Raw genomic sequence first — 23332 nt, 5'->3', positions numbered from 1 at the left:
ATAAGACTTTAAGTCTGGAATTGTAATGCCTCCAGCTTTGCTGTTCTTTCTCAAGACTGCTTTGGCTATTCAAGGTCTTTTGTGGTTCCATACAAATTTTAGGAATGTTTGTTCTAACACTGGGGAAAATGTTATTGGTGTTTTGATAGGGATTGCATTAAATCTGTAGATTGCTGTAATGTAGATGTTTTAACAATAGATGTTTTTCCAATCCCTGAGCATGGAATGTCTTTCCATTTCTTGGTGTCATCTTCAATTTCTTTTATCAGTGTTTTCTAGTTTTCAGAGTACAGATCTTTTACCTCTTTGGTTAGGTTTATTCCTAGGTATTTTATTATTTTGGGTGCAATTGTAAATGGGATTGATTCCTTGGTTTCTCATTCTGTTGCTTCATTATTAGTGTATAGGAGTGCAGTAGATTTCTATACATTGATTTAAAAGTCCTGGGACTTTACTGAATTTGTCAGTTCTAGTACATTTTTGGTGGAGTTTTTAGGGTTTTCTATATATAGTGTCATGTCTTCTGCAAATAGTGAAAGTTTGGCTTCCTCCTTACCAATTTGGATGCCTTTTATTTCTTTCTCTTGTCTGATTGCTGAGGCTAGAACTTCCAGAACTGTGTTGAATACAGTGGTGAGTGGACATCCCTGTCTTGTTCCTGATCTTAGGGGAAAAGCTCTCATTTTTCCCCACTGAGTATGATGTTATCTGTAGTTTTTTCATACATGCCTTTTATTATGTTGGGGATGTTCCCTCTAAACCTACATTGTTGAGGGTTTTTATCATGAATGGATGTTGTACTTTGTGAAATGCCTTTTCTGCATCTATTGAAATGATCACGTGGGTTTTTATCCTTTCTCTTATTGATGTGATGTATCACGTTAATTGATTTGCAAACAGTGAACCACCCTTGCATCCCAGGGGTAAATCCCATCTAATTGTGGTAAATGGATTTTTTAATGTATTGTTGGATTGGGTTTGCTAATATTTTATGAGGATTTTTATATCTATGTTCATCAAGGATATTGGCCTATAGTTCTCTTTTTTGGTGGTGTCTTTATCTGGTTTTGGTATCAGGGTAATGCTGACCTCACAGAATAAATTTGGAAGTTTTCCTTCCTTTCCTATTCTTTGGAATAGTTTGAGAAGAACAGGTATTAGCTTTTCTTTATATGTTTCATAGAATTCTCCTGTGAAGCCATCTGGTCCTGGACTTTTGTTTGTTGGGAGATTTTTGATTACTGATTCAATTTCATTGCTGGAAATTGGATTGTTCAAATTTTGTTTCTTCTGGCTTAGGTTTAATAGTTTATATTTCTAGGAATTTACCCATTTCTTCTCAGTTGTCCAATTTGTTAGCATATAATTTTTCATAATATTTTCTTATAATTGTTTGTATTTCTGTGCTGTTGTTCTTCTCTCTCGTTAGTGATTTTGTTTATTTGAATCTTTTTTTTTTTTTTTGAGTCAGGCTAGAGGTTTATCTATTTTGTTAATCTCTTCAAAGAACCAGCTCCTGGGTTCATTGATCTGTTTTATTGGGTTTGTTTGGTATTTTTGGTGTTTTGTTTTGTTTTAGTTTCTTTTTTAAGATCATTTATTTATTTATTTGAGAGAGAGCACGAGCGGGGGAGGAGCAGCAGGCAGAGGGAGAAGCAGACTCCCCGCTGAGCAGGGAGCCTGATGCGGGGCTCAACTCCAGGACCCCGGGATCATGACCTGAGCGGAAGGCAGACGCTTAACTGCCTGAGCCACCCAGGCGCCCCGTGGTTTTTTTTTAGTTTCTGTATCATTTATTTCTGCCCTAATCTTTATCATTTCCTTCCTTCTGCTAGTTTTGGGTTTTGTTTATTCTTTTTCTACCTCTTTTAGGTGTAAGGTTAGGTCGCTTGAGATTTTTCCTGCTTCTTGAGGTGGCCTGTATTGCTCAGATTTTTCTTACGGTCCGCTTCTGGTTTTAGAGCGTCGTGGTCAGAAAAAGTGCAGTCTTCTTGAATTTGTTGAGACTTGTTTGGTGGCCTAACATGTGATCTGTCTGGGGACTGTTTTGTGTGCACTTGAAAAGAATGTGCATTCTGCGGCTTTAGGATGGGGTGTTCTGAATACATCTGTCAGATCCATCTGGTTCAGTGTGTCATTTAAAGCCACTGTTTTCTTATTGACTCTGTTCAGATGATTTGTCCATTGATGTAAGTGGGGTGTTAAAGTCCCTACTATTTTTGTATTATTATCAGTGAGTTTATGTTTGTTATTAAGTGTTTTATATATTTGGGTGCTTCCATACTGGGCGCATAAATATTTACAATTGTTCTATCTTTTTGGATTGTCCCCGTTATTATTATATAGTGTCCTCCCTTTGTCTCGCTCTTTTAAAGTCTATCCTGTCTTACAGAAGCATTGCTGTCCTGGCTTTCTTTTGACATCAATTTGCATGATAAATGTTTTTCCATCCCCTCACTTTAAACCTTCAAGCATCTTTGGGTACAGAATGAATCTCTTGTAGGCAGTGTATGGATAGGGCTTTTTTTTTTTTTTTTTAGATTTTATTTATTTGACAGCCAGTGAGAGAGGGAACACAAGCAGGGGGAGTGGGAGAGGGAGAAGCAGGCTCCCAGCGGAGCAGGGAGCCCGATGCGGGGCTCGATCCCGCCCTGAGCGGAAGGCAGATGCTTAACGACTGCGGCACCCACGCGCCCTTTTTTTTTTTTAATGCGCTCTGTCACCCATTGTCTTTCGGTTGGAGCATTAAATCCATGTACATTCAAAGTAGTTTTTGATAGGTTTGTACTTATTGCCACTTTGTTACTTGTGTGGTGGTGTACTTTTTCTCTGATCCTTTCTCTCTTGCATGGTTTGTTGGCTTTCTTTAGTGATGTACTTGGATTCTTTTCTCTTTATTCTTTGCACATCTTTTACTGCTGTTTGGTTGTGGTCGCCGTTCTGTTCGTATATGGCATCTTCTGCGTCTGGCCGCCTGTGTTATGTTGGTGTTTGCTGAAGTTTGAGCCCATTCTTTACTCCTCCCCCACCTCGGTTTCTGGTATGTGGGTCATATTTCACATCCTTTTATTTTGTGAATCCCTTGACTGACTTTTATAGATATACTTATTTTAACTGCTTTTGTGTTTCCTACTTTTCTTGCTGTCACTTATGGTCTCTTCTTTCCACTCAAAGAGTCCCCTGTAATATTTCTTGTAGGACTTGTTCAGTGGCCATGAATTCCTTTAGTTTTTGTCTGGGAAAGTCTTCATTTCTCCTTCTGTTCTGCACCGGGGCCATGCTAATCTTCTCTGTATTGTTCCAGTTTTATTTTTTTTATTGTGTCCCGTTAGCCACTGTATAATACATCATTAGCTGTTGGTGTAGTGGTCATGGATTCACTGTTCCGTGTCACACCCAGTGCCCATCCCCAGTACAGTGCATGTGCTGCCGAGGGGAGCGCCCTTCCGTCCTGACTGATACACTTGCTGGAGAGAGTGGTCTTGGCTGCAGAGTCTTCCCTTTCGGCACTTTGAATGTATCATCCCGCTGTCCCTTCTTGCTTGGAAAGTTTCTGCTGCAAAATAGCCTCATCTTCCGTCTTGCTGCCAGTTCCGTCACTGCTTTTTGCCATTTTAATTACTGCGTTTCTGGTGTGGCCCTCCTTGCGTGGACTTTGCTGGGAATTCTCTGTGCCTCCTGCACGTGAGTGTCTGTTTCCTTCCCTGGATTAGGGAAGTTTTCAGCTGTTATTTCAAGTAAATGTTCTGCCACCTTTTCGCTCTCCTCTTCTTCTGGGATCCGCGTAACGCAACTGTTATTACACTCAGTGGAGTCACTGAGTTCCCAAAGTCTCTTCTCCCGTTTTGCATAATCTTTTTTTCTGTCACTTGCTCAGCTTGATTACTTCCCATTACTCTGTCTTCCAGGTCATTAACTCACTCCTCTGCTTCCTCTAACCTGCTGTTTATTCCATCGAGTGTATTTTTCATTTCATTTATTGTGTTCGTCTCTGATTGGTTCTTCTTTACTCTGTGTTAAGGGTCTCGCTGACGTCCTCCACTCTTTTCTCAAGGCCAGCGAGTATCTTCACGACCATCGCACTCTCTGTGAGGCGTACTGACCCCCATCTTGCCTAGATCTCTTGCTGCATCTTGTCCTGTTCTTTCGTCGGCAACATACTCCTGTCCCCTTATTCTGCCTCCCTGTGTCGGTGTCGGGAAAGTCAGCTATGTCTCCTGCCTTGAAAGGAGCGGGTGGGTTGCATGCTTTTAATGAGGTGGCCCTGGTCCTCTTCCATAGAGGACACACAGCTGCTGCAGAGACCAGACTGGCCAGGGCCAGTCCGCAAAGCACCCACCGGCAGGGGCGCGGTGCAACAGGCTGTGCACACCAGCCCTTCCACAGGGCGTGGCGGCCACCGTGAAGCATGTACAGGCATGTGGGAGAGGGTGCGGGGGAGGGCGGTTTTAATAGGGTGTGTGCATCTTCCCAGGGCGCTCAGGAGATGCCTTGTTGGCAAGGTTTGTGCCGGTCCCCTGCAGGAGGGGACCTGTCGCACCTGAAGTGGGCCCAGCTGGAGGGGTCCGGGTGCGGTGCAGGCGGGTTAGGCGTGAATGCAGGCGGTTGCGTGGCTGTGCTGGGGGCAGGGGAGGGCATAGTGCCCACCAACTCCCCTTTTCCTGCAGAAGTCCCTCAGGCACTCTCCCTCCCTCCTGCCCCAGGCAACTTTCAAACTGCTGCTTCTATCTAGACCTCATGGGCTGTGTGCTGTGCTGTCCCTTTGAGGGCAGGGACCCAGCTTCCGGTCACCTCTGGGCTCTCCCAGAGCCGAGCCGGCTGGTTTTGAAAGTTCCAGGCTTTGGGGCGCCTGGGTGGCACAGCGGTTAAGCGTCTGCCTTCGGCTCAGGGCGTGATCCCAGCGTTCTGGGATCAAGCCCCACATCAGGCTCCTCCGCTAGGAGCCTGCTTCTTCCTCTCCCACTCCCCCTGCTTGTGTTCCCTCTCTCGCTGGCTGTCTCTCTCTCTGTGTCACATAAATAAATAAAATCTTAAAAAAAAAAAAAAAGTAAAGTTCCAGGCTTTAAGTCCTGCTGGTTGTAAGAACTCACAGAATTCGGCCCCTCTGATTTTCAAAGCCAGATGCCCTGGGATTTGTCTGGCCCATGTGGAGTCCCTGGTGTGATCATCTGTTTCTCACCCCTCCCCGCACGCGCGCCCCCCCGGGGTCTAAGTCCCTCCCCCAGCTCTGTCCTTCCTGCTCTTCGATGTGCCGTCTCCTGGGTTGTCTGCGTTGGTGTGTTATCCACCTGGGTCCATGGGCCCGGGTGAGCTCAGGGTCCTGCTCCGCTCTCTGAAAGTCCTTTATTGTTTTACTTAGTGCCACAGTTCCTTTCAAAAGGTACAAATTAAAAATTAAGACTTAATAAGGCATGTGATTAACTTCATTGCTGACCTGCGGGTGTTGACCATCCCCGTATCCTGGTGATTAGTGGTGTCACCAGGGTTTCCCCACCTGCTACGAACAAACCTGTCGTCTTAGCCTAACCCGCCAGGCGACTGTACGTGTACACGTACGCTTATTACTCCCTTTGTTACCTGAACTAAGCAACTTTGTCAAAACAGATTGGAGACATAAAAACAGCCGAGAAGTATTTTCAAGATGTGGAGAAAGTAACGCAGAAATTGGATGGACTGCAAGGCAAGATAATGGTTTTAATGAACAGGTAAACCTCTTAAGACTGTATTTGCTCCAGTCTCCCGAGAGCGCAGACTACCCAGTAAAGCCCCTGCGGAAGGCGCTCCTGCCCCGCGCCCCGCGCCTGACACTGAAGTCCGTCAGCGCCCGATGCGCCCACTGCTGTCTCCTCGAACTCAGTCACCTTTCAGTCTTAGCGGATTTTAAACTGTTCTCCCCTCGTCCCTCAAAGCGCTGTTTGTACTGCCGTTCCCACTCTCTCTAGCCCCGCAGCGGCTTTCACGCCCGTTTTCACGTCCGCAGGAGTCACACACACCGTGTGGGCCTGGGTGGGGGCGGAGGGTTATTAAATGGAGCCCGTGCCCGGGGCAGAGCTCACACCACCGCAGCAAGCCACCGTCGCGCAGGAAGTCACTTAAGTCAGAGGTCCTAACTTCACCTGACGAGGGCTGGGGCTGCCAGCCAGGGCGCGTGATGCGGTTCATTCAGCTGCAGCGCCCCTCCCCCAGCACCAGGCTGCTCAGAATCCCCCGGGAGATGCGGCCCGCCCCTGTCTGTGCCGTTGACCCCCTCCCTGGGTAACTGCCCCACCTGTCCTTTATGTTCCAGAGCGTTCCTTCACCTCGGTCAGAATAACTTTGCAGAAGCCCACAGATTCTTCACAGAAATCCTCAGGATTGACCCAACAAATGCCGTGGTAAGGCCCGCAGGAGCCAGGAGCTGACACCGGGGGCCTGTCCGGCATCCACGGGCGTCCATCCCAGGGGGCGGCAGGAGGGGCGGGGGGGGCTCTCCAGCAGGGCCAGCCTCAGCTGCTCCCGCCGCCCTGCGCATGGGACGCGACCCCCGAGCCGGCTGCCGGGTCCGATCCGTGCATGTCCTCCTCTGCAGGCCAACAACAACGCCGCCGTGTGTCTGCTCTACCTGGGCAAGCTCAAGGAGTCCCTGCGGCAGCTGGAGGCCATGGTGCAGCAGGCCCCCCAGCAGTACCTGCACGAGAGCGTGCTCTTCAACCTGACCACCATGTACGAGCTGGAGTCCTCCCGCAGCGCGCAGAAGAAGCAGTCGCTGCTCGAGGCGGTCGCCGGCAAGGAGGGGGACAGCTTCAACACCCAGTGCCTCAAGCTGGCGTAGGACAGCGGCCTTCTCGAGCCGCTGGGGCCCCTGTAAATGTTGTACACTGCGGCTGATGCGTGAACACGGCTGATGGACCCAATAAAATCTTGCACGGCGGCCGGGGCGCAGTCGTCTTCGTCACGACCCCCGCGGAGGCCCAGACTGTTCCGGCAGGTTGTCAGACTGCAGCGGGCTCCGTGCCCACTGCTCTGCCGGGGTTTGGGGGTCGGGGTGAACGTGTTCTGCGTACTCTGCGGATGGTGGGCGTGGGCAGCAGTGGCCCAGACGCGGCGCTGGGTCCCTTCTATTGATTCTTGGAGGCCGAGCTGCTTCGTCTAGTAATTCCGAATGTCCTCCGAGAAAAGCTGAAAAGCGTAAACGATTCTCACTCTAAACCCTCTAGTACATCCGGGCATAAAGACAGAGAAACACCAAACAGACTGCCACGCACCCTCTCTCCTTCCCTCCTCTCACCTCCCAGAACTAAACGCGTCGCTCTTATCTCATTCCTTGTCAGCTGACGCCACACACGTTGGACAGGCCCGGCGACGGGTGACGGAATCCGCCGTCTGGTCTGTACATCACGGGGGAGGAGCTTCTGCCGCACAGTACGGCCGAGGGGGAGCACTGCAAGTGTGCGAGCAGGTGGCCTAGGAGGTACTTGTGACCCAGGCACGTGCAGGTGTGTGTGTGCTCTTCCATCCTGAATGTCGGGACAGTTGCTTTAGTATTTACAGAGTATAGGGGAGGAGTTTGCTCCTCTACCCTGCTAGGTTCTTTGGTGGGTCTAATAAGCAAAGTGACTTCTTAAGACAGATCAACAGGAGAAAAGTGTCATTACGTACGTACGAGGGACCCATAAGAATAGGAGAACCGAGGACAAGCCAGGCAGTTGAGGCTTCTGTGCCATCCTGAGCTGAGGAAGGAGCTCGGGGCCTGGAGCTTCGGCGGGAGAGGAGGGTGATTCACAGAACATTGCCCTGCTGTACGTACAGGTAAGCCGTTCCGATCAAAGTTTAGAGCTGGAAAGTGCTCCCCCTCTGAGCAAGGCCCCCATCCAGACCCTTCTAAGTAGTGAAGGGAGAGGTAAATGTTTTCCTTAAACCTGCTGCACCCTGTCTTCAGCTCCAACTAATCCACTTGCTAAAGCAGCATATTCTCCCCCCACCTCAGCCCTACCTTTGAAATCTCCAGGAAGGTGTGCACCCCAGACCGTGCTGGCGGGTGGCTCCAGCTCACTGACCTCGTGTCCTGGTCCTGTGAATAGGTCGGTTCCGTTAAGCGGTGCGTCTCATTTCAGGAGGCAGCTATGCAGGAGGGCTCCCGAGTTAGGCCCGGGTGCGAGTAACCAGGTGTCGGATAAAAGGCCTTCCTGTGGGGACAGAGGGAAATGAGGCTGAGCCACCGGAGCAGGCCGCCGTCCCCATTTCTGAGCTCTGGAGCTTGGAGCCTCTTCAGATGCAGTGGAGCCAGGCGGTGGGAATCGGACGGTTGCTGGCAAGCGTTCTGAGTGGCCCATGCAGCAGCGGCACAAAGACTCTGCACACGGGCGCTGGGGTGGCTTCCCCGGAGTGCGCGCTGGGGGCCCGGCTCTAGCTTGCACGGCCGCAGGGGAAGGGCAGTTTCAGTTCTCAACAACTCCAAGTGAAAAGGGCAGGCGGGAACTGGAAACATCAGTTTGGAGAGCTGCAGCCAAATATAGGAGGAAAATAGAAGAATTTGGGACCTAGTCCAGTTTACAGGTGGAAAACCAAGCCTCACAGCCCGTGAGCAGCACCAGAATCCGCTGTCCATGAAGGCGTATCACTGAAACACAGGTTTCTGTGCAGCCGCCCTGCTTCCATCAAAGACAACCGTAGCAAGACTAGACCTGCTTTCCAGTTCAGTCTGGTAAACCCGGCCTGGTTATTTACAGAAATGAGGAAGAGCAGTGCTTACCATATAGGCTCTGTTAAGTCTGCTTTGCTGGAACTTTCCATAAGGAGTGTCCGATGAACGTCAAAAGCCTCTCCAGGCTAAGAAGCCACACCAAGGACCTGCCGTCAGACTGCCTGCAATATATACAGATTTAGGTGAATTCCTCTCTTCTCAAGGTCCCAGAATATCCTGAGGTTCCGGGGCCTACCAGGAAGGACCCTTCCTTGCTCACCAGGCCCAGCTGCCGGGAACCCTGTAAGCGAGGGGCCAGGCTGGTGTTCCCCCAGGGTCTTTACCGGCTCCATGAAGTCAGCCTTAGTTCCTGGAAGCTGATCATGTGAGTCTGTACATCGCTCTCAAAGAGGACCTGGTAAGATAACCAGCATTCTGTCGTGTCCTGTTGCGAGAACGGATTCTTCGTGCACTCGTGCGTGTACGTTGCCTCTAACATGAGAAGACTAAGTTGGCAGATTCGGGAGGGATCAGGGAGAAAAATTGCTTCATCTTTGTTCAGAAAGGTGTATCTTAAATTGTTGATACCTTAAGAGACGAAGGTTTCCTTAGATCTGGAAAAACAAAATAGGCAGTGTTTCAAAGCAGAAGTCAGGGAATTCGAGTTCTTCTCCTAAGTTCATGCGGTCCCGCCTAACACTTGTGCCGCTTGAATCCATGTGCCATTAGTTCTAGAAAGTCTTACCCAGCTCACGTTTCCAATTGTAGGATTCCCAGAAGCCGGTCCTTGTCAGAGTCCTTTCCTTGATGCTCCCTGAAGGGGAGGTGTCTTTGCAGGAAGGCTGTGGCCGCGCATCACCGCGGAGCAAGACCGGTCTGTGACCGACGAGTCTGACTTAACGCTGCCCGTTGTGTCCACCTTAATGGAACGGACAAAGCAAGTTACTTATTTCTGTACGTTTTAAGATAACTGGAATTATGACCAACATTATCCAGGACACACGAGGTTTCCAGGAATTTCATGTAATTTGTACATTTACGTTAATGTTCGCCCCTACAGTGCAACCCAGGAAGGCTTAGCATCACGTATTTGACATGCTTTCCACGTAATTTCACACCAGATAAGCCTGCTTAACATAATATTGTTCTTTGTGTAAGAGAGAACAAATCTGAGATGGTCCAGGGACCCTCTGTAAATTCTCAAAACTTAGTTCAAGGTCAGTTAAGGCCTTATTTAGAATTTGATTTGGGGAAGTTTGTCAAAAATGTCAACATGTTTGGACACCTGACTGAGGAGGGTCGCAGAGGGCTGTCAAACTACTTAATGAGGCTGATTTCGCCAAAGTGCCAGAAACCTAAGACCTGGCATCTTGGCTTCCTGGCGCATTTAAAAGGTAAAGAAACTCAGTCTGTTGTCAACGGCTAACCTGAAGTCCAAGAAAAGTTCACTTTAAGAGCAAAAACCAATTTTGTACCACTTTTGATATTAAAACTAAATTTTAACCTTAGCCACCTTGGCCACACATTAAAATTTCTCTTCAAAGATTCCTTTTCCAGGGGCATCTGGGGGGCTCAGTCGGTGAAGCGTTTGCCTTCAGCTCAGGTCATGATCCCAGGGTCCTGGGATCGAGCCCCGCATTGGGCTCCCTGCTCAGCGGGGAGTCTGCTTCTCCCTCCACCTCTGCCTACTGTTCCCCCTTCTTGTGCATGCACTCTCTGACAAATAAAATTAAAAAAAAAAAAAAAAAGCCTACAAGATTCCTTTTCCACAAACCTGCAGCTTTCTTTGTCCTCAACAAAAATGCATTTTCATTCCTCAGACCTCCTTTTACCAAAATCATACTCTCCTTGCATATGGGAATGGTTTCCTTATTATTCCTAATAGCTTCACCGAATTTTTTAAGTCAGAGACGTTTCTAGTGATAATGCCAACAAGCAATTGTGAACGGTCACGTTAGGATCTCTACATCGTAAAGTACGCCAACTTGCCAATTTCTAGAGACTTCGGCTTCCTGTTAGTACAGTTGGTTCCATGTGGCACAAAAACATGTTTGCTAATAGACCCAAAAACCTTTTTGTTCCTCTCTGAAAAGAAGCCTCTCCCTGAAGTTTGCATTTCAAAGCATTGCTCTGAGATCCTGGAGAAGCTGGGGGTAGAAAGTCAACATCACAAAGGCACAGAGAGTGTCCAGAACCGGTGGGATGGAGTTCAAGGATGCGTACATTCACCTGTTCTCGAAGGGCCGGGGTGGTTGCTGGTGAAAGGTTTCGCTTCCCCGTTCTGAAGGGCAGAACAGTCCCGTCCCAGCGTCCTCCTCTTTTCTGTGTCTGTGAACACAGGAGTAGGAGAGCTTTTAGGATTGGTAAAGATAGATGGGCTAGGAATTGCTTCTAGAGCCCCACTTAGAGTTTTGAAGAGATTTGCAAGACCCTTTTTCCAAATCCCGGGAGAACAGGGTTGCAGCCTGAATGTCAATGGGGCGGATCCCCCCACCCGATTAAATGACCTCAGGCTTCTTTCCCTCTGGGGACACAGTTTTATTTTAGCTTGGGCGGAAAGGCCTGCACAAAATTAAGTAAAACAATAATCCTATCAGCCTCTGAGTATCGGCTGCGGTCACAAGTTTGGTCACACCAGTGGTCTCCCCTCTTTCTTTCTGCCCTTTTATCTACTGTTCCGGAGGTCATCCGTCTGGGGACTCTGCGTTTAGGACATTCTTTCACTGTGGCCTTTGGCGAGCATCCCCAGTGATGTAGGAAAGAACATTAGGGTTCAAAGCAGACGGCCAAGAAAGAATTCTTGAGACATCTTTGGTGCAAAAAGGTGGTTTTATTAAAGTACGGGGACAGGACCTGTGGGCAGAAAGAGCTGCACTGGGGTCAGGAGGAGTGGCCGATTATAGCGTCAGTCTCTAAGGAATCTCGGAAGCAAGGTTTCCAGGACCTTGGTGGGGGGGGGAGGGCAGCTATTGCTGGGAAAGGTCATTTATTACTGTCTCATAGAACCTGAGTCACGAGACCCTTCAGATGTCTATCGGTGGGGATGATGACCAACACATATCTTGGGTTTAGAGATAAAGGAAATTCCCAAAGGAATTTTTATACATTAAAGTAGACTTACAGGATGGGGGGCGGGGGGGTCAGGCTGGGATTGTCTTTTGCCCTCAGCGAAGTATTAACATTGAGGCAGTTGAGTCCCGAGAGGAAGGTCACTCTGCCTGTTTCAAGGACTTGTCAGTGGGCTGTAGGGAGTAAGGACGTTTAATAATTTCCCCTGCCTCTGTTTCCCACATCACCCAGCAGCCTCTGGGGACTGCAGTGCGGCAGGGGGAGCAGCAAGAGCTCGGTCAGCCTGTCCGACATTTCCGGAACCTCTTGTAAAAAGCTAATGAGAAATTAAAGCTACAGCAGTTCTTCCAACAAAGCAATTTTGGAATGTTTAAGTCTTTTGGAGGCTTCCACATACTAACTAAAACAGGCATCCCATTCTGTCTGATTTAGAAACCCTTGCTTTTAAGGGTACTGCTTACATGATCTTTGAAGTTCCTAATGGCCTTCGTTGCCCTGTCACGCCCCAGGGGCTGGTCGCGGGCTGGTGGGACCCTGGCTGCAGGGCAGTTAGTCCACACTCCTGCCCAGCCAGATGCGGCCACGAATGGGACGCGCCCCGCACTTGTGTCTGGCCAGATTCTGGAGGCCCCAACCTGACCAAGCTCGTTCTCAGGACGCGAGACAAGTCAGAATTCGCCCTCTCTGTGGCTACCTACGGCTTCCGGGGTCACGGTTCTAGAATACAGGGTGAGTAACTCTTTGGACTTCAAGGAGGGGAACTCACGGTGGACGTCAAGTTTAGTCTTGTTAGCGTATCTGTTCTTGCACTTAGTTAAGGGAGTCCCTCACGCTGGCCGTTGTACGTTCTTAAGCACTTTGCAGTGTGGTCTTTTCCATACATACCAGCATTTTTCTTTCAAAGAGAGCCAGTTCAGAGGATCCATCCTCTGGCCCCTCAGAGCAGGACGGCAGGTTGACGAGAGTAGTGGGAAGGCTTTACTAGGTGGAGAGCAGAGGCAGCCCCCGCCCCTCCGGGAGAACGCAGCAGGCGCAGCCCTCACGGCCCGGGAGTGAGCTCCCGGCGTTAGCCACAGAACCAAGACTTGAGGGTCACGAGTGGTCAGACTGGGGTAAAGAGTGTGTCTGGTTTCCCACGAGAACATGAGGTGCCTCTGGTGACCCACTCATCTCGGACACCAGGCAGGCGCTCCTGGAAAGGGGGCTTCCCCAGCACCCGCGAGACAACAAAGGCGGCGAGGACAAAAGCCCCTGCTGGACGGGCCCAGAATGACAAATTCCTGAGAGCTGGCGTGGCCGGACAGTGTGCTGCCGGTGGCTTAGGGTCTCGGGTCCCCGGTCGTGGCCCCCAAGTAAGGGCGCCATCTGGCTAGCAGAGCCCAGGGAGAACGTGCTCGCCCGTCACCAAGTCAGGCGGGAGCAAGATGCTCGGGAACCCGTGTGTTTTCCTTGTGCACATGAACAGCTTCAGCCGAGCTTTGGGTCTCAGAGCCAAACTGACACCGGAGAGGAACATGCCTCCGTGTTGGGGACTTGGTGGTGTTTCACGGCGTACCTCACTGGACAGCAGTTTTTTTTAAGGTTGGTGGGTGACCCGGTGTCCATCTAACCTGTTACGTGACCAACTTACCCTAACGTGGAGTCCACGAGTTCAGGGACAAGCACTCCCACAGCCTTTAAATGCTCCTCCCGTGCCGGCCAGCTTCTCAGCTGTGGCTTCCAAGAGGCCCCTTGGCAAGGCGTCTACCTCATGCGCACAATACCCCCAGCAACGTGTGTCCAAACAGACACCAGTCCGTGGGGCTGGCTCCCAGGGCCCGTGCCCGTGTTCTGCCTGATGGTAATTCTGCTTTAGGACAAAAGACAACAAAGACAACAACTGTGACCATCTCCAGGAGGAAAAGGATCGACAGAAACCGAGTGCTCATAAACTTTTACATCCGAGGACCTAGTCCTACAAATATCTGCTCCGCTAGTCTGAGTTTATAGACGGAAGGAAGGACTGTCCATTCTCCCTTCCGGGAGACCCTACAGCAGAGACTGGGACACGAACGTGGTGAACATCCTCACCTCCTGCAGGCAGCACTGGTCAGAGGCCCAGGATCTCAGCTGCAGCAGCCGCAGAGGCAGCACCGCCCGGCCTGTGAAGAGGCTGCCGACCGCCCCAGCTGCAGGCAAGGAGACTTTTCTCCCCCACCTGCTAGGTTCCTTGGTCTAATAATCTAAAGAGCGTATTGAACAGATGAACGGAAAAGTTTGTGTACGTATGGGGACCAGAAAAACATGAGCCCCGAGGACAAGCCGGGCAGTTGAGGCTTCTGCACCACCCTGAGCGGAGGAAGGGGACGGGAGCATTCGCAGGATGGCAGGTCACGCAGGTAAAAGTTTACAGCTGGTAACCGCTCCCTCTGAGCCAGGCCCCCTATCCAAACTCCTCTAGGAAGTTGAGAGGTAAGAATTTTTCTTGCATCTGCTGGGTCTTGATTGCCTTCAGCTCGAACTAATCCACATGTGAAAGTGGCATCTTTTGGGGTGACATATTCTTCTCGTCAATAATCATTCCTGCTTTTAAAGAAAATCTAAAGTACCTGAGAATTTCTTCACTAAAGAACTTCTGGGAAGGGTCCTTTAAAGATGTTGCTCTTCTAGGAGCCCCCGGCTGGCCCAGTCGACAGAGCATGTGACTCAGTCTCAAGGTCAGGACTTCAAGCCCCATGCTGAGCATAGAGAGGACTTAAAAATCTAGCTCTTCTAATACATTTTAAAATATAATTCATTTTAAAGACTGTGATATAGGGGCACCCGGGTGGCTCAGTGGTTAAGTGTCTGCCTTCAGCTCAGGTCATGATCTCAGGGTCCTGGGATCGAGCTCCGCACTGGGCTCCCTGCTCAGTGAGGAATCTGCTTCTCCCTCTCCCTCTGCTCCTTTCCTCGCTTGTGTTCACTCTCAAATAAAAATCTTAAAAAAAAAAAAAAAAGAAAAGAAAGACTGTCATATAAACATTCATTGCATAAAGCAAAACTGTGTTTCTATTCATTTTTGTAATAAAATAAAAACACATAAATAGCGTCTCTACCAGGCAGAGAGTCTCAGCACGCTTGTTGAAATACAGATTATACATTAGAGAGAAAAAGCCAAAAAGGACTGTTGGATACAAAGGAGATTTTAAAAGCTTTCTCTTCAAGGAGAAAAATAAAAACTGGTGAAGTCATTTGAATCCCTCCACCTTGAGGGTTTTGCTTCAAACCTGGCGGCTCTGGGGAGGTGAGAGGGCCCATTGCTCCGATGGGGCACAACAGCCCAAGGGGTCCTGCAGGGATTTGTCTGTGGTCACTTGCGCACAGGGCAGGTGGTACTGGATGGGCTCCTGCAGGACAGAAGCCACGTGAGTCTGGGACAGGACCCAAGGTCCCCCAGGAAATTGGTATCTGCACCCCCAAATTCACCCTCCCTCCCCAAGCCTGTTCACCTGACCAGGAACTCCAGGCAGGAGGACACCAGGGCAGCCTGAGAGCCACACTAGGCCCTGCAGGCTCAGGAGCCCAGCGTTTGCGGGGCACCTGAGCAGCCACCTGGCTCCTTCTGGGGGGCGGGGGGGATCCACTGCCCTGCCTGGGGTAACCGGTGTGACTGCTCTAGTTCACATGTGCTTTTCCTTTATCTTAAAATTTAAAAAATAAAGGCATCCCTAGAATCTATCCCAGAGCCAAGCAGAGTAACCTGCTAACCCTGAGTGCACCCCGCTCCGCAGGAACCTGGGGACCTGAGGCGGCACAGACCCGGAAGAACACCAACACCCCTCCATCAAGGCTGTTCCATCAGACACAGTGGGGACACAGACCCATCGTCCTGGCAGCTGGCTGCCCTGTGGCCCACGTGTGCAGGTGTCCAGTGGTGCTGGGGGCGTGGGGGGGGGCGGTCAGCATCCCACAGTGCTGGGGGCAGGGGTGGCGTCCAGCAGGACAGGCGGGCGGCTCCTGCCTGTCACCAGGCAAGGAGGGGGCTCCACACAGCTCAGCACCAGTGGTACCGAGTCACCCACCTTTCCTCCCGGCATTCCAGGTGCCATCAGCAGACGCTGGCACATGGCCCCAGGATCTGGGGGAGGCTCCCGCCCAGCACCTCTCCCTGGCAGGGTGGCCCACGGGCTCCCCGGGACCGGCCAGGGTCTTGTGGGCAGAGAGAAGGATCTCGAGTCTAATAGCTGCCTGGGCACTTCACCTTCACACTGACCGTCCTCACCCACGGGCCCCCGGCCGCGCAGCCTACAGGTCTCAGCCGCAGGTGCTCCGCCGTGGGGTCGGTCACCCCCAGCAGCCAGGGTGCCCCCAGTCCTCACCCCGCTTTTGCTTTCCCTCTGGGACCTTTCAGCCACCACGGCGGGCAGCCCGGGGAGCCCCCTCCAGTGCTCCGGGGAGGCCTCCCCACTCAGCCGGCCGAGTCCCCCTCCTATGATCCCCACACGCCTCCTGTAGTCGGGTGTCTCCACAGAGGCTGACACGCGCAGGCAGCTCAGACGTGCAGCAGGACCAGCCTGAAGAGGGCGAGCTGGGGTCCCCCGCGTCCTGCCCCCAGGCCCAGGCCCCGCGTGCCCTGGCTCCGGGCAGACAGGGGCAGAGCTTTAGGCTAAGGTCTGTTAAGGTTAAAATGGCACGTGGAAGAGCCAGCAGATCAGCTTTCTTAACCGTTCTAATCACGGACCATAAACTCGTCACCTGTCCCGTCGGGAGCAGTCGGGCTTCGTCTCCTCCTCCCGGGTTGTTCAGGGAAAAGCAATGGACTGTCGGGTTTCCTCAAACCTTGGCACCTGTGCGATTTCCGCGTGTCCCCTGCATTCTGCACACAAGTACTGTTCAGATAAAAAGGTCACAGAGATGATGAAGTTTAGAAGCAAATTCAGTGAGCCTTACACAGCAGGTGTCAGGACGTCCGCCAGGAGGCAGGAGCACTGGCCACGGACAAGGGCACCACGAAACCACGCCTGTGCCCTGGGGGGCGGGGCGCTGTGCTGAGCCCATGCAGCCAGCTCCAAGTCCTGTCGTGTCACCCGGAAGCCCCCTCTCCCCACACGGCCTCCCGTGCGGCACGCCACTGAAGCAAGCTCACGGGCGGCGTCCCGGACCAGGAGCTGGCGCACGTGTTCCGGGAAGGACCAGACCGCAAAGGTGTCGGGCTTTGTGGCCACAGGCCAGCTCTACCAGACCGTGCTTCGGCTGGACTTTGTTTTCAAACCGCTTTAAGACTGTAAAAGCCATCGTGAGCTTGTGGGCCATTCAGAAACAGGCTACCGCCCATAGCTGGCCAAGGGCTGCAGTCTGCGGACCCGTGTTCTAGAACACCACACGCCCCCGATACGGTTTTTGTATGAAGTCTGTGGCTTCAGTCTGACAACAAAGGGACTCAGGGTGTGGGGTCTACATACCATGAACCGCGTGGCCGTGTTAAGCACCTGGGATTTCAAGCCTGTTTCCCTTCTTCTTAAGGGATTACAGGGGTTTGTTACAACTTCATCAGCCTTCTGTTCCTCACCCTCCCCAAGTTTTGTTCCCACATGGCAGACAAATTGTGTGTCCCTCTGCCCCCAGCCCTCCACTGGTCCCCATCCCCAAAGGAGGCGGCCCCCCCTCCTTGAACCAGGGTCCGAAGTTCAGGGAGGTCTGTCCTGACAACTCCCGCACCACCTCTCCACTGCGTTCTAGCCACCCTGGCCTGCAGCCAAAGGAGGCATGCCTTCCTGCTGCAGGACCTTTGCACCTGCTGCTTCCCACACCTGGGATGCTGTCCCTCCAGTGTCACACTGAATTATGTCCCCCAAATTCATAGGTTGAACCCATCATCCCCATTGAGGCACTATTTGGAAATGGACCCTTAAGGAAGGAATTAAGGTTAAATGAGGTCACAAGGGTGGGCCCTGATCCAACAGGACTGATGTCCCTACAAGAAGGGACACCAGGAATGCATGCACAGAGACCACGTGAAGACAAGAGAAAAGACCGCAAGAAAAACCAGCCCATCGGCACCTTGATCTCAGACTTCCAGCCCCCAGCACCACGGGAGGGACAGTCTCTGCGGTTGAAGCCCTAGCTGTGGGGTTTGTTATGGGGACCTGAGCCCCCACACTTCCCGCAGGTTGATGCCGTGGGCACCCCGAAAAGGGGGCCCGCCACCCTTCTGCTCACGCACCTTCCCCCTCTCCCTTCCTCAACCCTTGCTCCAGGCTCTGGGCTCACCATCCACCCTCTGGACCGGCGCTCCGGAACACAGCACCCAGCCCTGGGTGATCCTGCTCGCCAGGTGAGCCTGTGTGAGCAGAACCCCCCCAGAGCAGGAGCGCGAGCTGCAGTAGCTCCGGAGGAAGGACGGGCAGGGGGTCGAAAGTAGCAGGGCGCCTGGGCGGCTCAGCTGGATGGGCATCTGCCTTCGGCTCGCAGGTCATGAGCCCACAGTCCTGAGATCGAGTCCCGCCTCGGGCTCCCTGCTCAGCTGGGGGCCTGCTTTTCCCTCTGCTGCTCCCCCTGCTTGTGCGCTGACACATAAAATTGGTAATTTTTTTAAAATTAGGTTATAGTAATGATACTGAAAAATAAGGGAACGTTTCATTAGCCACCACCTATACGTGAGAGGGGTTTACGAGGACCACACTGTGCGAGTGTCAATGACCTGGGAAAACCGAGTGGAAGGCGTTTACATCAACGGCGCATGTGTTCAAAGTGCAAGTACTGTGTGTTCCGTGACAGGCAGGAGACTGGGCAAAAGGTCATTTTTTACCTTCCCTTCTAGATCTCTGAACTTCAGATTTTTCCATAAAATGAGTATATTTGCTTTTTCCTATAATGAGAGGGAAGCATCAAAATTGGTGAAGATTTTTCTTTTAGAAGCAGACTTAGGGGCACCTGGGGGGCTCAGTCGGTTGAGCATCCGACTCTTGATCTCGGCTCAGGTCCTGATCTCAGGGTCACGGGATGGAGCCCCGTGTTGGGCTCAGTGCTCAGCACGGAGTCAGCTTAAGACTCTCTCTCCTTCTCCCTCTGCCCCTCCCCCCAGTCACATTCTGTCCAAAATAAATCTTTTTAAAAAATAAAAGGGATTTAAACACCCTAGTGATAGGTTCTGTAATTAGACAGCAGACGGTGATTAAAAGGAATGATGTCAACGTCCACCAGTGTGCACACGTCTAAAAACCTGCAGGGATAGTGAGGACGGCAAAACTGCATGTAGGATGAAACACTTAGAGATACGGAAACGTACACACTGCTCATAGATCCACACGCCCGCAGAACCGGCCAGACAGGCGCTGGAACCGCGCAGCCCATCGGAGGACCACCCCAGGAGAGCAAGGAGCGGGCAGGGTCCTGGGAGATTACATCTGTACACATTTTTTAATTTTTTAAAAATGTTTTTTGAGTAGGAGGCACCTGGGTGGCTCAGTCAGTGAAGCGTCTGCCTTCGGCTCAGGTCAGGATCCCGGGGTCCTGGGATGGAACCCCACAATGGGCTCCCTGCTCAGCGGGGAGTCTGCTTCTCCCTCTGCTTGTGCTCTGCGTCAAATAAATAAATGAAATCTTTAAAAAAAAAAAAAGTTTTTAAGTCATCTCTAGACCCAACGTGGGGCTCAAACTCACGACCCTGAGATCAAGAGTCACGTGTTCTACCGACTGAGCCAGTCAGGGGCCCCCAATAAGCATTTCTTTAAACTGTGTTTTTCTGTTACAGTAAAAAACCAGTGGTTTGAAGACGGTCCCGCTGGCTGGACAGCCGGCTCCCAGCTCCCTTGCTGCAGACGGCAAGCGGGTCCCTCCAGCTCAGGTTTGCACACGGGGACGCACAGACCAGCTTACCTTCCTAGGGCTGCTGAGGTGACCAGGGAACAGTGAGGGCTCCCTCGGCCATGAGCTAGGCTCCCAAAACCGTGAGGGGGGCGTGGGGGGCACGGGACACTCTGCTCAGAAAAAACAAGTTCTTATACCGTGACACTCACATGTGCGTGACCCACCCACACGGGTGTGCATGGGTCACTCATTCTGACTCTCCCTGGGTGCTCAGGACTGTGCCCAGCTCCCTCCCCGGGAGGCCCACCCAGGGCTGGAGTGGGTGCTGGTACTGGACCCCACCCCATGAGGCCCTTGAAACCCAGGCCCCACCAGTGCGGGGGGACCTGTAATCCCCAGTTCTCCAGCCGCCAACTAGAGGAGAGGGTCCTCCATCCCGTGAGCGGCTGTGGCCAAGCAGCACTGGACTGACGGCAGCTTCCGTGGACGGGAGGCCCGTGAAATGCTAGAGCCACCCCACGCACCCCTGGAGGCAGGTGCTGTCACCCCCGTGTGACAGGTGGCACCAAGAGCCAAGACCAGCCCGACCCCACTGGCCCCACTCAGCACAGGCCAGACCCGGGGCCTCAGGGCCCACACCCCACCACGGGCCCCCACCAAGCACTTACCCTGAAGACTTCATGACGTACTTGGTAAACAAAGACTGGTTAGCAGCCTTCACACGGATCACCTGCTAAAGCATGAGGCCACACTAGACGAGAGACCTCATCTAAGACCATCCCTGCTTTCAACTTTCCGTGGCTGCTTGAAGCAACACACGTGGCTCCCATTAGACCACGTCCGGACAGTGGAGAAGCAACAGAAGAAACTCAACAGGAAGGGACGGGAAGGGCACCGTTACGGAACCCGTGTGGGGGGGGGGGGTGACGCAGGCCAGAAGGACGGCACAGAGCCTGGAGGACACGCCTGCACACTGGAGGGTCCTTGATGAAGACGGCTGGTCACCTGAGCCTGGCATGGGGCAGAGCCAGGACCCCCGCCCAGTCATGGTGCACGAGCAGCGGCCAGGTGAGACCCGCAAGCTCACAGAAGGGCGTTCCTGGGGTGGGAAGCCATCGCCTCCTCCACCCTTATGGGGGGGAGCTGTCCCCCACCCTTTCCTGGGTTCCTGCTAGCCCAGGAAAGAGGGTCTTCCTCCCCCTGGGGGATTAGGGGGGAGCGCGTCTCCTCCTGGTCCACTGCCGTCCTGCGGGAGGAGGGCCACGCTGACCCTCCAGAGCCGGGACCCCAGCCGGGCTGGTCCCAGGCTGAAGCGCAGGACAGGGCGGGACGCTCACTCCGCCCGTGGCCGCGAGGCCCTCCTGCCCAGCATTCCGGTGGCCCCAGTGACCCTCTGAACCTGAGGCCGGGGCCTCATGTCAGATGCGGAGACGAGGTGTTGCAGCAACCTTCGAACAGGATGGCCCCGCACAGGAGCGGCACAAAGCAGCGTAAGTACAGGTCTTTCTAGGAACGGATCGAATCTTCTCCAGGACCCACTTGGGGGTCACTTGGCCAGGGAGCGCTGTGCGGGGTCGGATGCTGTCATCCAAGGAGCCAGCCTTTCTCCCCGAGATTTCTCCCCCCCCCCCCCCCAGAAACTACTGCAGCTGGGCCTGAGGGCCAGCCCGGGCAGCGCTGGGAACAGGAGGTGGGAGAGGACAGCGGAGGGGGTGGGGGGGGACGGCTGACCGGGCTGAGGAGCACCACAGGAGCACCTAGGGGCCCCCACGTGCCCTAACGGCCACCTCTGACAGGCTCCAGTCACACTTGGGAACCTTATGTGAAAGGCCACATCAGAAAGGACAGGACCAGGCCCACCCACGTGGCAGGTGCCGAAGGGCCCACAGCCAGAGTGATGCCCAGGGCAGAGCCCCAAGGGAAGGGTCCTGGTCTGAGGTCAGAGACGGGGGCGCCACCCAAAGGACCCCAAGACAGCTGGAAGTAGCAGAGGGAGGCAGACTCAGCCTCAGAGAATTCCCGCCAGAGCCACCCCTACCCCGGGTGTGGGGCTGGGTCCCCCTGCACGTGGCCCGCTCTCGGCCGCCTGCTTCCACCCTGGTCCCCCCACGACTTCCCCCACCACCCCCACCTGCTCCCTCCGGGTGACCTTGTTGACCTTCACGAGTCTCGTGGGAAAACAGGGAACAAGACCGTGCGGGTTTCCTAAAGCTGCCGCAGAAAATCACCATCAGGGGGACTGAAGACAACACTGGTCTGTCCTCTCACGGTTCAGGGAGCAGGTGTCTGCAGCCCACTCCTTTGGAGGCTCTAGGGGAACCCCTGGCTCTCTCCTCTTCCAGCGTCGGGGCGGGAGGGGGGGCTGTGACCGCGACCTCCACCTTCGCCCGCCTCCGGCCTGTGCCTCTCTTCGTCTCGTGGGGTCGCCAGTCCTGGAGTCGGAGCCCGCCCTCACCAGGAGGATCTCATTGAGACCTTACCTGACCGCAGCCACGAGGACCCTATTTCCAAACACGGGCCGTGCTGGGTTCCCGGCTGACGTGAATTTACGCTGATCACTGCTGCACACACGACACCTGCCCAGGGTCGCGCGTGCGCCGATGGAAGCGGGCGTGATCGGTACTCGGCAACAACCGGTCACACCTGCCGCGTCCCCAGATCCTCGGGGACCCTCCCCTCAGCCCTACTCCCTCGACAGAAGACAAACCTGAGGCACAGGGAATCTGAGGAACCTTCCCAGGGCCTCACGGCTGTGCGGGGAATGGAACCGGACCCGTGGCCTCGAGGAAGGATCCGGCACCTTCACTCTCGCCCAACGGGACGCCTGCCACCGGTGGTCCAAGCAGGCCTCCCTTTCTCTCCTCTGCGCCCCCAGGAAGTGCACGTGTGGACTGGAGGCACCTCTCGTCGGATCCTGGGGGGCTGTGAGCGTGGGGAGGCCCCGGGCGCTCCAAGCTCCAGCACCGAGGCCAGGATGTGTGGCCACAGCTGGAAGGCGTGGCCCCGGGCGCCGGGACAGGACACCAGAGGGCGCACCTGCGTCCCTGGCTCTGCCGCGGCCCTCCTGCATCCTTGGGCTCCCCCGCCGTGTCCTGCAAGGGCCATGTCTAGCGTCAGGCACCACCAGCGGCCTGTCTCACCACAGCCACCAGGAGTAATTAACCATGCACAGCCGGAAAATCCTTAGGCACGGAAGCCACTCACATTGATCTCATTGATTTGTCCGTTGCCAGGCTGCTGTACCACGTATTAGGTTCCACTCCGGCTTCAGAACAGGTGACCGGGGAACCTGGGGCTTTGGGGGAACAATTTGTGTAAGATAAATACAAGCATGTTTAACGTGGAGAAGCCATTAAACTATAATGACAAAGAAGGAGGAAAGACAGGGGTCTTGGTGGAGGGCTTCTTGGAGAAGAAGCAGGACCAACATTCCTGAGCGAGGTCGCTGTGCGCACAGGCCCCAGGATCCAGCTGCAGCCACAAGCCGGACCCCGACCCACTGGCCTGGGGCGTTGTCCTCGGCCTGGATTGCTTCCAGTGCCCTGGCCCCACTGCCTTCAAGAAGATGCTTTGAAAAATAACCTCCTAAGGCAGAAAACTGAGAATACATAGACATTCAGAGAATTTCCTATTCCCAGGGACGCCGGCCTGGCTTCTTTCCAACTGAGCAAGGCCTGGCTGTGGGCCGACGAGCGCAGGTGCTCTGGGGACCCCTCCTCGCCCCCCAGTGCACCCTGTCCCCCCCCCCCCAGCCCCCTGACACAGCTCCACCCTCCCACAGGCCACCTTTCCATCCTCAGGGGCCAAACAGACGGGCAGGACAGCTGGGAA

At 53.4% G+C, this 23332-nt stretch overlaps 1 protein-coding gene and 1 long non-coding RNA gene across 2 annotated transcripts in view; one reads left to right on the top strand and one right to left on the bottom strand.

Annotated features, from left to right (window-relative positions):
- Positions 1–6909, top strand: part of TRAPPC12 (trafficking protein particle complex subunit 12) — an 80730-nt gene extending 73821 nt beyond the window's left edge. Inside the window, exons 10-12 of the mRNA XM_026518064.4 lie at positions 5605–5705; positions 6287–6374; positions 6569–6909. Coding sequence (XP_026373849.3) covers positions 5605–5705; positions 6287–6374; positions 6569–6811 — 432 coding nt within the window. The 3' untranslated portion in view covers positions 6812–6909. The remainder of the gene's footprint in view (positions 1–5604; positions 5706–6286; positions 6375–6568) is intronic.
- Positions 5670–23200, bottom strand: LOC123001950 (uncharacterized). The gene is made up of 12 exons (XR_008958319.1): positions 22706–23200; positions 17963–22593; positions 14980–16581; positions 13802–14690; positions 13362–13580; positions 10892–10990; positions 9408–9581; positions 9251–9276; positions 9007–9077; positions 8732–8844; positions 7268–8165; positions 5670–7158 (listed from the first exon to the last, which is right to left on the bottom strand). It is a non-coding gene; the product is annotated as an uncharacterized LOC123001950 (long non-coding RNA).
- Positions 23201–23332: the final 132 nt, after the last annotated feature.

This window comes from Ursus arctos, unplaced genomic scaffold, assembly GCF_023065955.2.
Source record: "Ursus arctos isolate Adak ecotype North America unplaced genomic scaffold, UrsArc2.0 scaffold_8, whole genome shotgun sequence".
In the NCBI taxonomy this organism is placed as follows: Eukaryota; Metazoa; Chordata; class Mammalia; order Carnivora; family Ursidae; genus Ursus; species Ursus arctos.
Note: the sequence above shows the minus strand (reverse complement) of the source record. Positions and strands in the feature narration are given on the sequence as shown.